The following is a 14548-nucleotide window of genomic DNA, read 5'->3' as shown; positions in this document are numbered from 1 at the left end:
TGATATTTACATCTTTAATCGACAGCTTGCTTGATTTCTCTAGAACCCCACAAAATTCAGACTTTAAAAAAAAATCTAAAAGTCTAAAATCTAAACCCAATTAAAACCAGCTTAAGTCTCTCAAACTATAAAATTGTCCATGATCAAAGTTTAAAAATAAGACATGGGTTTAAAGCCCATATTTCATCGAATTAGGGATTAAAAACAGCACTTTTTCTAACGAAGTTCTGAATTGGCATCTGTGTGTGCGTCCTACTGCTCGGACTCATCTGAACAGTCCGACTTTCTTCTTCTTTGGTTTGTTGGACGTTCGCTCAGCAGGTTCGGACGTGACCGGTAGAGACTGTAGAGGAGAAAAAAAGGAGAGGAAGGATAATTGTGTTTATCGTCTTTTGCATTCCTTTACAATCTTCTTGCCCTTCAATCTCATATCTTTCATATCATTGTAAAAATATCCTTTTCTAAACAAATAATCATGTAAGCATTTAAACTATTAAAACTTTTTAATAGAGGAAACTCTGTTTGTAAACTTTAACACTAAAATTTCTTCACTAGAAATTTAAGAGTTTAAGAAATGTTAAGCTACATAACATGAGAGAGGTTTATTAACAGTAAAGTAGTAAAGGCACTGTATAAAATCTACTAAATTGTTATTCATAGTAGTAGTTCTTAATATTTCACCGCATGTTTAAGGCCTTCTTCTTGTGATGGTACTGTGTATCCTGTCTGTCTAATTTGCTTCATCACTTTTTATTCCTCCTGTTAAAAGCAATTAAATGTGGAAATAACCTAAATATTTCATTCTACAGTCAGTGAATGGCGTTACCGATAAATAAACCATGTCAGTTATTTGTAATTTTTTTTTTTTCTTCAGTACAACAAATGTCCGGTGTCGTCTCCCAGAGTCGTACCTGTTTGGGTCTGTCGGCCATCTTGGCTCCGGCTGCGTCCTCTCTGTCCTCACCTGCTTCACCGCTGACAGATCCACCTGCAGGATGAGGACACAGACGCTCAAAAAAAAGTGTGAATTAAACATTTCCTCAAATTAAGAATGCGGAGAAATATGTTAGGATGTATTATATTCTTTCAACGTGTTAGTATTAACAGACGCACAGGCGGAAAAAATTATTTGTTCTCGGCTGTTTCTTGGTTAAAATAGACATTTGTTTGTCTAAATATACATAAGTTGCTTTTCTCAGTTTTATATTACCGTAAATGAAAAACCTTGGATTTCCTTGAAAAGATCTACAGATTAATGGCAGTGGAATTGAAAAGTAATGACGAGCTGCAGCACAGAGAAGATGTGTTTGACTGTTTGAAAGTCACTGAACCGCTGAACGCTTTAACTAAACAGCAACACACATTTTAAACTGAGCTCCTGATGCGTTTGGATTAGTTGAGTGTGGAATTAGTTTTATTAAGTGTCAGACGGCTGGCCGAACACCAAAACGTGGCTCTTTGATGAACATTTTGATTGGGATGTTGAATTCAAAAGTAAGACTAATAGTTAAGATCTGTCTGTTCTAGTAGCGAATCAAAACAAACACGGTTTCCACTGATCAAAAACTGGAGCATCCTAAAATTTTTAGATGATATCATTTTAACTGCGAAGCTTTAAGTCGTCAGCGGGGAGCTTTCCAGACCGAGAGACGAGGTGAGGTCTGGTTCTTCAGCGGGCGGCTGGTCCTCCTCGACAGGGCGCTCCTCGGACAGTTTGCGTTTCCTTGTGCCTGCGTTGCCGTGGGCGACGATGGCCGCGTACAGCTGCTGGAGGTCGGCATTGAAGCCCAATGCGTCCTGCTGTTCAGAGCGCAGCAGAGGAAGAGTCTGAGGGGAAGAGAAACAGACACGTTTAGGTCTTAATTTCTTCTTTTTGTCCAAGAAATACAAGCAGTCAGGTGGTCAGATTCATGTCATCCCACATGTTGGATGTGAATTTGATAAGTGCTATGTTTTCGTTACGGACAGAAAAAGGCGGCTATTAAAGGTCCAGTCTGGACAAAATGGGACTCAACCAATGGAAATCTGTTGTGCCCGCATCTTAACAGAGTCCTGCTGATTCACATCCAGGATGGAGCGATCAGCAGGCGGACCGTGCTCCGAGCTGAGAGGAGGTGGACTCTGTGTTTTACATCGATGATGCTTGGTGCTCAAACACAGTAAAAAAAGACTCTTTCCCCCAAATTTCAGACTTTTTTTAATGTAAAGATGAAACTATATTATCATCATCTGGTTGCTGCTGTTTACATCCTCCCGAAATGCAAATATAAACAAATGCACTGCGAAATGTTCTGGGTGTAAATATCTGTATATATGGTTTTATTTCATATTTATTAATATACACTTGTTAAGTTCTGTGAGTGCATGAAGGAACTACAAACTTTCATTTCGTTATACAACCTTGTGCCGTTTAATGACAAATAAACAACCTCGCAAATGAAGGTAAAACGAGAGCCAGGTTTTAATAAACCAAGTCTTTCCTCTCGCTCTATGATCTGGAGGAAGTTATCCACACTTTAATTTCCCCTGTATGTTAGTATTCATGTGCACTGAGGTCTGAATTACTTTGCGTTTAAGGTTTTAGTGGACCTGCTCAGTTCTGCAGCGTTGAAGCCAAATCAAGAAAGATTCAAAAGAAACAATCAGGTGCATGAACTTAAAACATGAAAGTGTCCTTTCGACACAGCTCGGTGCTTCAGGGTATGTTTGTTTTATGGCCCTGCAGTGGGAGTCACATGTGTGAGGTGTGATGCAGGGTGTGTCGGGGCTGTGATAAGCCTCTAATCAAAGCTGCATTATTGGCACAGCTGAGCGCAGGTAGAGACGCGAGCGGGAACAACCGAGACGCACACACAGGCTCTGTCAACCGCAAGCCCGATAAGGGCGAGTGTAAACTCCTGCGACATTATGCAAGCTCACAGCCGGCGTGTAGAAAAACACTGGCTATTCACTAAATCCTTTTTCCCCCGATGGAGAGGACAAACTCTCCAAATTAGCTCCTCAAATATTGACCGGGAGAAATTGGTGGTCTCCCGCTCGCTGTCAGGGCAGAGGGGCTCCTAAACACACTTTGGTCAGGTTTAGAGGTTTTGCATTGATTTATTTTTGTTATTTGTTTGTTTAAATATCATAAAAATAAATGTAAATGCTCTGGTGAGGGTTAGTTCTGCTTCGGGCACAGAGAAACCAATGTGCTGGGGAGGGGGAGAGAAAGCAGCAGAAAGCCCACCTTATTCTCTCTTTTTATTCAAAGTGGCTGCAGTGCAAAGTGCACGTGGAAAATAAATTGGAGGGTGGTGATTAATAAAAACACTCTCAGCAAATCAAGTCACTGGACTCAAGGCTTTGAAACAGCTGAGCCAATCACAGACAGGCGTGACAACAGCAGCTCGACAAATGGAAAGACGCTCCTTCAGGAAGTCATGTGGGCGTGCGTGGGTTTGTTTTACAGTCAATTAGCACAGTGAGGATGGAAATTATTAATTTGTGCCACCTGTTTGAACCTCCCCTCCCACCGGACCAAAACACACACAGACTGGCTGAGTGAAATTCAAGGTCAGGAAAATACTGATCACAACAAAAGGTCAGGGCGCTGCCTGCGTTGGATGGTGAGCAGCCAAGAAAATAAGCCCCACTAAGTCAAAACTAAGAGAGCAGAAATGCTGTTCCAAACATCTCTGTATTTTAGTAAACGTACAACCCGGCGGCGATTGTTATCAGCTGCTGTTGACCAGAAAGGAAACGCCAGACGAGGAATAAAAAAAAAAAAGAGAGAGATTACAGGAGGTCAATAACCTCATTTGTCGAGTCATGTTCTGGAAAGAACCAGAACAAAGTCCTCCAACAAGGGAGGACAAAGAAGAGCGCTCACCTGGTGGCCACACCTCCAAACAACACCCCCATACGCCACAGCAAAGCATCATGTGTGGCAGGAAGAGGAAGTTGGCAGCGTGTTGGTGTTTCTCTATCATTAGCAGGTAAACAGCTCTGATTTGAGACCCGCTGCTGCTGCTGCTGCTGTTGTTTTTCAGGTGGGGGGTTCAGGTGCCAGAGAGTCTCCCTCTCCCTCATCCCCGCTGCCGACCTCGTGTTTACTCTCCCTCATTCCTCTCGACGTGACCTCAGCAGCTTCCCGTCCCCAATCCCAGAGTGATGCGTCGCTCTCCGTTTGACACCCCAAAGAAAAAAACTGGAGGATTCGACAGTTCAGCGACGAGTGAAGGGACGCAGGCGCAGAGAGTGAACAGAGGCTGAGATCAGATCTGGAGCACACAGATACACGTACTGTATTCAGCTGCAACAAACAAAAAGCTCTGACTGTTAGGGATGCACCGAAATGAAAAGTCTTGGCCGAAGATGAAACCAGATATAATGAAAAAATATGCTGAACACCGAACAAGTACCTTTTCTTACCATTGCACACATTAAGTGAATTTCCCCAGTGTTTCCCACAGGATTTGGAGAGACTATGGTGGCCCGAGAGGGTCCAGTAAAGTACATGAGTCTATTTACTTTTAATGAAGACTTCACAGCCTCTCTTCAGGTAGGACTCTCACACGGCAACACTTGTCTTTATAAAGAGAGAAAATGACGGGATAAAGTCTCTAACCTGCCTGTCAGCTCGCACTGGTCCGTTTCAGTGGATTTACCATAAAGGCTTGAATACGTGTGCACTCCAAATGTAGGTGCGGCTAGCTTAACTGCCTTCTCACAAACGAGTGACAGAAACACTCGAAGCGGTTATTTTCAAGAAGTAAGAAGTCAGCCACAGATGGCGTCTTTCTCTGACACTTAAAAATGCTTCCACACTGCCGACATGTCAACGTAATTGTTCGGTAAAATGTCTTCGGTCTTTTGACTCATTAAAAAATGTTTCGGCCGATTAATTTCGGTGGCCGGACATTCGGTGCATCCCTACTGACTGTAACCGTGAGCTCCCGGTTGTCCATCTTTTGAGGCACTCTGAGATCTGAGTTGAGCAATTTGCAGAGATTCCCTTATCCTAATTGGGCACGCACAAAATATTCCTTTGTGTGAAGACTGATTAATGACCTCAAGTGATGTCACCTGAGTCAGTGTCAGCTGGCGCGCTGCTTATACCTGCCACAGGATACATTAAGCCTCTTTCACACTACGCACTTTTACGACTCATTTGCCACCGAGCTCGCCGACTGTGATCGGGACAAATCATCGATCAATCGATGTACTCCTACTTAACAACGCATCAAAGAGTCTCGCTGACACATCTTTGTCTTTATAATGTTTATCTTTATATTAGTAAACGACTCGTCATTTCCCGTGTCACTTTTCATGTGCGTTCTCTTGGTCCTATTTTTTTGCAGTGGTACCTCAGTGGAGTACTCCGTCAACACAAGGTCCAACTTATTCAAGGTCTTTGAATCTTTTAACAACATCTTACGGCCTAATCATCTGAGGATAAGGTTGCTCAATTGTCATTTAATTTTCTTTTATTTAACCTTTGGCCTTTTGTTAGGCGCAACATGGAGATGATATGCTGTTATCACGTGTCGGTAACAATGCAAACCGGATCAGAGGGCAGATATTGTTTATTTTTTATCTAAATCTAAATTAAGAAACTAACTTTAGAGTATTTTGAGCGGACACAATGTATTTTGGGTTGAAACAGGACAGGGAGCGTCAGCCGGTGGGATATCGGTTCAGGAGAAAGACAGGAAGGAAAGAACAGGGGCATTATTGATTACTGAATCACTGTGATGGCCCAAAAATGGACAGCTCAATATCGAATGAATCATAGAGTATTTTCAGCTGCTCACAGGGCTCTGCGGTGCGAGATTTCACCTAGAAATAGATATGTGCGAATCGGAAAAGTTATTTACGAGCATGAGTTTGTTGTTGTTATATTTGTGTGTATACCGTCCCGGCTCACATCCTGAAAACAGCGCAGGGACGCTAAAAATACAAGGCAACAATCCAGTGACTTAACGTGGACAACACTGAAGTGACGTAAGGAGAAACAAACAAGAGGAAGGTCAAGTCTTCGGCTTGTGTTTCAGTTTATCAGCGCTTTAAATCAGCCTCTCCCAGGATCCTGTCTGCTCCACGCCTTTTACCTTTCACCTGCCCTCTGTCCTCGTCTGCCGCTGTCACGTCTCCCCTCAGGGTGATGACACACAGCTAATCTGAGCCCGACGTCCCATTAACGGTCACAATAATATCTCAGTTACAACCACAGAGGCTCGTGTAGCCGCCGCGGGGTTTCTAATTCAAGAGAACAACTGGTATAAACTTTGGGGTGTAATGTTTAACAACAGAAGAAACGCTTCACTAAACCACACACATTTGTTCTGCACGCTTATCCACTAAGTTTTGTCTACTAGTGCAAGTAACAAGACTCATTTACAAGGAGTTGTAATGGCAGGTCTACACAGGAGGCATAACAGCCGTGTTGCTGTGTGGAGAATCTAGACCATCTTATGATGTGCAGCATGTCCATATTTACAAAGTTTTAACATTTGAATGTGTATGAACAACTTAAGCAGCTTAGAACGAGCTCAAGAAGGCGACCCGGTGGGATTTAAGAGGTTTTAGATACCTAAAGAACTTCTACAGAAACCACACCAGGCGTCTAACTGGGACTCTGCTCTTCCTTTAATATTTACGACAATAATATAAAACAGGAAAAAAAATGGCACGTGTCAATTACACTTAGTATTTTAAAAATGGAATAGAAAAATGTTTTGTGTGCACTAATCTTGTTTCTCAAGCAGAGATGTACAAATGAACTGCAAACCAATATAACCAATTTAACTAATCGACATTTCGTAATTTAACTAATTCGTCATTTAGACAATGAGTCAGCCGCAGATTTTAATAAGGTGGAAAAGAGAAAGGAGGGAAACTATCACAAGTTAGAAAAAAGGTAACACGTGGCAGTCTTACCGGGAGTTTAATGTGGTTTGAACAGGATCTAACATCAATGCTTTGTTTGGTAAATATTAGGCCAGTCGGTCATTATTCAAATTTGATACGTAGGCCAGTCATGCATTGAGTTCAATTTGCTGTCACAGCTCGTAAACTGATTTTACAGTCAGTCCAACAAATCCTGACAGATGTTTTCAACTGTCAAATGACTTAAAATATCACAAATAACATTTAAAAAATAATAATCTGAAGGATGTGCAGCCATAAAATGGTTGTTTATGTTCAGTGTTAGATTAGAAAGCTGTAGTTAGTGGATCTTTTTTAACTCTCAAATATAAGTTTCAGCTGCAATTTCTGCTGAGTCGTCCTCGAGTTTTAAGGGAATTTGAAAGCAAAGAAGGAAAATAAGCCAATATACTATCAGATTAATCTCTTCTTAATACTAATAACACCATGTCTAAAGGTTTTTTGGGTGGAAATATGTCAATATCAGCCATAAAAATCTTAAACATTTGAACTGTGACCTCCTGATACTGAAAATCCATCTTCTATCAGCTAAGGGAAAGCCTGATATTTTTTTGTGGCTGACGTTCATTTAAACCCACTTCTGGTTTGGGCCTGGTGACCGCCTCCTGCGCCGCTCGCTCACGGCGTGCTGCTGTAACAGGAACGTGTTAAGTGTCACAAATAAAATACAGTATTGCGCCCGGCGTGTTCACGTGCCGACAAGTGCTGCAGCCGTGTTTTGTGCTTGTGCTCTCGTGTTGCTCACAGGCTCGTGATGTCTTTGCGGGACGCCGCACTCGAGCCGGTCCAGGCTGGGGCTCGGCCCAGCGGCCAGCAGCTGAAGAGGGGGAGCAGCCAGGCCACAGAGGGCCTAATTACAGACCCAGACCGGGGACAACCCTGTGGAAACTGTGTGCAACTTCCAGAGGGCACAGGAGGAGGATCTACTGTATGCAGATGGTTTTATTTTGTTTGTCCTTATAAAACTTTAGAAACAAGTGCTGAAGATAATCATTATTTTTAGCATTTCCTCATTTTCTTTAGTCTATAAAACTGTCAGGAAAATTGTAAATATGTCAGAGTCCAAGAGTCCAGGGTGATGCATTCAAATGTCTTGTTTTCAGTCAGTCCAAAAACCACATAAATTCAGTTTACAGTGACATAAAACAGAGAGAAGCAGCAAAAAACCTCACACTGGAGAAGCTGCAACGAGAGAAGTGTTCAGTACTGAAGAAGACTCTTAGATGAGAGGCAACACATCTTCAACCAAGGCTTTCCTTCCTTGGATGACTGAGACGATTTAAAGGATTTTCAAAATTGTTTCCCTGGTGATGAACTAATTGTTTCAACACTAGTAGAAATGCAAACAGACAAAACAAACCTGTAACCTGCAGTATGTATCTCTCTCTCTCTCAACAGAATCACAACACTGTCAAATACTTTCAATTATAAATAATAATTGTTTTACTTGTAATATGAGAGAATTTCAAACTTTTGGAGGTTAAACTGGCTCTTCGGGTCCAGAATCATACAAACACTTGTTTTAAGTTGCTTCCGAGGCGAGGAATGACGTTTTAGACCTTCTTCTGTCTCTATTCAATGCAAATATATTTCCTTAAAGATACTAAAGTTTCTAATATTAACTGGTAAATGCACAGTTTCTGTCTTTCTTTCCATTTGAGTCTGTCACATCCTAAACCGACAAACCTAAAGACCAGCTGAAACCTACAAAGACTGAACAAATCACTCGCATGTTCTAGTCTTTGACCGTCAGGAAGAAGCAGTGAACACACCAGACAACATGCAGAACTGTTGGTCAGTAACCACTGAAGCTCTGGAGGTAGACCACCTTTGCAAATCCTGCGAGAACGCCAACTGTCCACGACAAACAAACATGGACGCCAACCAGCAGCTTGCACGGTTTACACCGCCGTTCAAAAGTTTGGGGTCACTTATAAAATGTCCTTGTTTTCAACAGGAAGCACAGTTCTTGTCTATTAAAATAAGATTAAATTGATCAGAAATACAGGGTGGACATAGTTCATGTAGCTGCAAACAGCTGCCTTCGGTCTCCGGGGCCTCTCACTCCTCTTTCTGTTCTGGTTAGGGCCCGTTTGCGCTGTTCTGCGACGGGAATTTTCTAAGTGACCTCAAAAAAATCTCAGAGTTTGGTGAGATCCTGGATGGCGAGACGAATCCGGTCCAACTGGGTCCCATCAGCTATCATACCTGAATCAATACTGATGATCAGGTCAGCAGTAGCATAAACATGTAACAGGATTAATGTGTGTCATATCTATAAGATGACCAGCAATATTTAGCCAGAGAGCTCAATACTCTGAGTTCAACATCACTTTCATACCGATGTGTGTTCACATCACGTCACCCCGCCGCCCCCTCCTCCTCGCCTTCTTACCACCCAGGCCCTGAATTCCTCAGGTATGTGAGATAAAGAGCTGCTCGCTGCTATTAATGAGAGCAGCAGTCAATGATTTACTGAAGAGATGAAGAAGAAAAGGAGAGAAGCCACTTTTCCAGCCTTCCTCCGCTCTCTTCCCTCAATAATTCTCTCATTTTCTGTCCCTCAACACTCATTACCGATTACTGGAAACTCCCGATCTGAGTAATTAACATCAACTAGCAGCCAGTTTTATACCACAGAGTGGTATTTCAAATGCTCCAATCATTATAAGGTAAGGAAAATTAGCTTTACAAGCAGCAACACGGGTTTTATTGACTTCCTATGCCCAGGGTTTCGTCTCTCAGGTGTCCTCACCATCTGAGAGAAAGACGTAAGGAAACATCGGCTGCACGTTTTGTCAGGAAGAAGTTGACAGCTTGTAATTACAATATTCTCAAGGACAACAGTTGAAGATGAACATCTAAAATGATGTAAAGAATCTGTCAATGCAATACCTGAGCAAGACACTTGACCGCTCGATGCTCCAGAGGTATGCGACTTCTGACATACAAAGCGATTGTAAGTTCCTTTGGACAAAAGCGTCGGCTTATGCCGGTAGATCTGCATATTTGGGGTAGTCACTCTGATATTCATCTTTAATTTGCATGCTTTTTTTAAAATGTTTGTGCATCCCAAACTGTAATAAATCATTAGATTATTTGCAATCAAGGAGCTTAAAGTTGTGGGTTTTTTTCTCAATATGTGCAGCTTCTCTTCATTCTTTCAGTCACTGCTTAGAGCCAACGTGTTTATTTTGGAATCCATCAGCCGCTGTGGTGTGTGGATGAAAACCGTTTCCTGCCATGCTCTTAACTTAACTCTGGTTGAAGCAAACAGATATTAGGATTTGACTCCTCCTGTGGTGCCAGCGCAGGGCTTCACGTGGAGAGCTATGTAGCATTTAAGGATAATTTCTTCACCCGTTTGAGCACATAATCACTACAGACACTTTTAGTGAAGACAGAAAACTGCACATCTCCACACAGTAATGAAGAAAAGAAATAGTTTATTTTCTTTTTAAGCAAGTTTAAGCTCAGTCAACACAAAACCTGACCAGAAAAACCTTCAATTTAAGCAAGAGAAGCAGGGAATTTGGAGTAAGGAATGCCACATTTTGGCTCAATTATGTGATTCTGAGCAGCTCAGTAGAGGTGTTTTGGTCAGAAGTGGCCACTAATTGTCAGATGTTGTTATACTGCAGCGCGGTTGCAGTGAAGCTGTGAAGCCGCCGTCTCATGAAACAGGAAGTGGCCGACGTGCCCAAACGGTGACAATTCAATTTAGAGCAGACGACGGTGACGCTGCGAGTGCTGCGCTGAGAAATACGGAGCATGACACACACACAGTCATGCATGTAGACATAAAGATAAACAGCCTCAGTGACACACACACACACACACACACACACACACACACACAGCTCTGAAAAACCAAAAGCATGCGTCACAGCCTGCTCTGTGTGGACAAGCAGACACTCCCCTCTGTCAGGTCATGAGCTGCTGCCACCACACACACACACACACACACTCCAAATTTAGGTCCTAAGGGAAGCTGATGTGATCCTAAAAGGATTTGAAATTTTTTTTTTTTTTTCATCCTTCATCTCTGTGACCAGCTTTAGCCTGTGCCCAAGTTAAATCCCAGTGTGTGTGTGTGTGTGTGTGTGTGTGTGTGTGTGTATCAGTGGGAAGCGCCTGCTAATTCCACCCATGTAAATGTTGACCTGAGCTGGGTGGGGTGTTTGTGTGGTGACGGCCTGGGGAGGGGCTTTCATGGAAAGCTGCAGCAGAAAATAAAAGCTCCTGCTCCTGTCATCATCATCTCTCTTTCACTGTCCCTCTGCCCTTCACTCCCCTTGGTGTGGGAAGGGAAGGCCACAAATGACACACACACACACACTTGTGGAAATGGTGAACGAGGGAGCGATGAGGCGGAGGATTTATTTTTTTTTTAAGATATTTGTCTGCTTTGCTCTCTGTTTGGCACCAGGAACGTAAATAACTGTGTAAATGTCAAAGAAGTTCAAGTTCAAGGAAGAAAAACTGAAGCCGAAACTGAAGCTCGGTGGTTTTTGCAAGAACAGGAGACACACACAGACTCTGTGTTGTACTGATCGGTCTACCTGAGCATTAATATACTCCACTTTAAAAAGGAACATTTTGGGAAATAGGCTTATTCGTTTTCTGGCATAGAGTAGAATGAATACCACTTACAGCAGTCGGTTAGCGTAGCTTAGCTTAGAGACTGGAAACAGGTAGCCTGTCTCTGTCAAAAGCCAAACAAAATGTCATGGTTAACAGACTTTATTTCTCGAGTATCAGGATTGTTTTCCGTCGACTGACTTATTGCTTAACTGACTGATGATTTAATTGCTCGAATCAGGTACATGTTTAACAGATGTGTTAAAAGACTCAGATACGAGTTCCATGGAGACGGAGACACAAACACAGGTCGCTGTGTGGACAGACAGCAAACACACACACAACACACACACAAGCGTGCAAAGGCCCTACCCCGATAGATAAATACTACACACACACGCCAAACGCCTTCACCCTTTCTCTGATTCACACACACACACACACACAGAGCGGCGGTCCATCCAGTGTGCGATTCTTCCTTTGATGCGTCCCGGCGATATTTTTCTCAGGCAAGTTTTATTTCAGTTTGGACTTTGGTCTGGAGGCGGCCTCGTCGCAGCCCGGTGGAATTTGCCACGAGGAGGAAGACTTTGAACGATTGCAGCATTTCTTCTTCTTCTTCTTCTTCTTCTGTGGTCTCTGACTGTGCGCTCGTCTTCACGGTCCAGCGATGTGATCCCCAACAAGCAGAAAACAGAGCCGCCACTGTGACCCTGATGTAACTTTCCATGACTCCCCGCACCTGAGCTGGACCGCTTCCACCACCTAAAGAAAGATTCTTTCCTGGTTTGTCCTTTTTAGACAAACAACAACATCAACAGACTGGTTTCCTCTCTGAAAACCACCAAATGATGCAACTGAGGAGTCAAACAAACTGTGAATTATACTCCGGTGTTTTCCTGCAAAGGGACAAACGGAGGAGAAATTTCCCCTCTGATCAAGTTCTGTGACGTTCACCTTTAAAAGTTCCATAACGACCTTCACGTGAAATGACATGACCCTTGTTGAACAAAGTGTCATTTCACGTCTTGAGTCATTTTAGTCGCGTTTCAACCAAAAGTACCAGGGACTTTTTAGTCCCCGGATCTCTTTTCAAGGAACTAAAAGGTTCCTAAAGCCCATTGTTGTGTGTGTTTCCACCGCGGTCTAAAGACCTGCGAAGATTAGGCAAATTAACTAGCTGACGTAGGCTGTATGTCTGTACGCCGTACAAAGCGATGTACAGGCATCATTATTTAGTGACCACTTTCCATGAGCAAAATGTATAAATACAACATCAGATTTGATTGGAATGAAAATCTACAGGCTTTGCTTGACCAATAAAAACAGCTTTTTTGAGTGGGACTATCATGCAGAGGCACACGATAAAGTTCGTTAACAAACTGCATAAAGCCATCAAGTTCATAAAATAACTGCAGCACAGAGAAAGCAACAGAAAACTAAAACAGCGACAGTTTGGAAGGTCATATTATTAGATCAGCTGCAGCATCAAGTCTGTGTCGCCTGAGCGTCGGAGGAACGGGATGTTTAACGAGCTTTATTACCTGCTGTAATCAGCTGTTCCGCTTGTTTCGGAGAGGAGACCAACTTCAGCTCCGTGTACAAACCTCCTGACTGATGAAAACTTCGGACCCAGTATTTAGCGTAACTCCATCAGCTGTTTGCTGTAAACACACCGCTGCACGCTGGCTGCCATTTCCGACCGAGGATTTAGGCACCGGTCCCTTCGGTGGAAACAATGAGTTCCTCCAAAGGTTCCTAGTTCCGGGGTATAGTTCCTTTGGTCTAAACACAGCTTTTGTCGTGACTCCGGGTGTCTAGCTGTCTCGTAGTGAATTTAACGGTCACATCTACAAGATGGACGGACTGATCTTATGGCAAGCTGTTTTAATATGTATTCCTACTCGCTATTTAAAAGTTACTAGTACTTATTCATTGGTTACTACTTATTGATTTTACACTTTAAATAAACCTCACTTTGACTTTATGCATTCTGTGTTTAATTTACTTCTTCCTTTGATATTCTAGATTTTATTTTTTACTGCTGCAAAACAAATTGCCCCTCTGGGGACAAGTAAAGTTTTACTTGACTTGATTTTGGCATGTGAGCAATGCATTATGGGATTGTGAGCATAAAACAGCGTACATGTCATGGACACTACGTAGTGGAAACTTTTACACAGTAAATAAAGTGCACTATTTAGTAAATAAGTGATTTCAGACACAATAGTGAGCAGACTTTTGTGCTCTATCTGTGCAGAAACATTTTACATTTACATTTATTCATTTAGCTGACGCTTTTATCCAAAGCGACTTACAATTGCAGATCACTAAAGCAGATGTCCGGATGTCTCGCACATAAATTCCTAAAAGAATTCTCTGGGGCGCATGGCCGGCGTAGGTTTTGGTGCTCCTCATTGGGGGTGCTTGACTGGGCCCCCTGTCCGGGGACGAGATCGGCCTCGGGGGCTGCTGTCACTGCCTGCACTGTAGGGAGGGATGCCTCTGGCTGGTGCTGGGGGACCGTTGGCCTGGTTCTCCCGCGTTATCGCTCCCTGGCGGCAGGGAGTTTCCCGGCACGGCTTTCTGCTGTTCTTCCTTGGGGCGGGGTACAGATTCCCCCGGGACACGCGGTCTGGGGTCCTTTGCGCTTTGGGGGTCGCAGGGTGTCCTGGCTTCTGGGGGTGGGGGTCTCTGCGCGGGTTGATCCGATTGCGGTTTGGTGGGCTGCGGTGGGATTGTGGGGCGATTGTCGATGCATCTTGATGCATTGTGCTTTTTCCCTGGGCAGGGTCTCTGGATGGCTGCTGGGCGTTTAGTTTGTGCATTGGAGTCCGGGGGAGGCATCTCCTCGTTGGCTTGGAGGGACCTGTTTGCATCCCTGTTTTGCTTTGTTGGCCTCGGATCCATGCTTCCCCATTTCTCTGTCGGCCAGTTGTTGGACCCCTCTGGATACTGAGGTATATAGTTAGTTTTCGGGCTGGGCTCCGGTTTGTTCTGGGTTTGTGCCTGGAGTTCTCGGCCCTTGACGGGTGGG

At 43.4% G+C, this 14548-nt stretch overlaps 1 protein-coding gene across 2 annotated transcripts in view; it reads right to left on the bottom strand.

Moving 5' to 3' along the window:
* nhej1 (nonhomologous end-joining factor 1) overlaps nt 1–14548 on the bottom strand; it is a 26608-nt gene continuing 12060 nt past the window's right edge. For both annotated transcript variants that reach the window (XM_046048533.1, XM_046048524.1), the window contains exons 7-9: nt 1644–1827; nt 912–988; nt 1–343 (exon numbers count right to left, since the gene is read on the bottom strand). In XM_046048533.1, the coding sequence (XP_045904489.1) occupies nt 266–343; nt 912–988; nt 1644–1827 (339 nt within the window). In that variant the 3' untranslated portion in view covers nt 1–265. The remainder of the gene's footprint in view (nt 344–911; nt 989–1643; nt 1828–14548) is intronic.

The sequence above is a fragment of the Micropterus dolomieu genome, linkage group LG01, assembly GCF_021292245.1.
Source record: "Micropterus dolomieu isolate WLL.071019.BEF.003 ecotype Adirondacks linkage group LG01, ASM2129224v1, whole genome shotgun sequence".
NCBI lineage: Eukaryota > Metazoa > Chordata > Actinopteri > Centrarchiformes > Centrarchidae > Micropterus > Micropterus dolomieu.
Note: the sequence above shows the minus strand (reverse complement) of the source record. Positions and strands in the feature narration are given on the sequence as shown.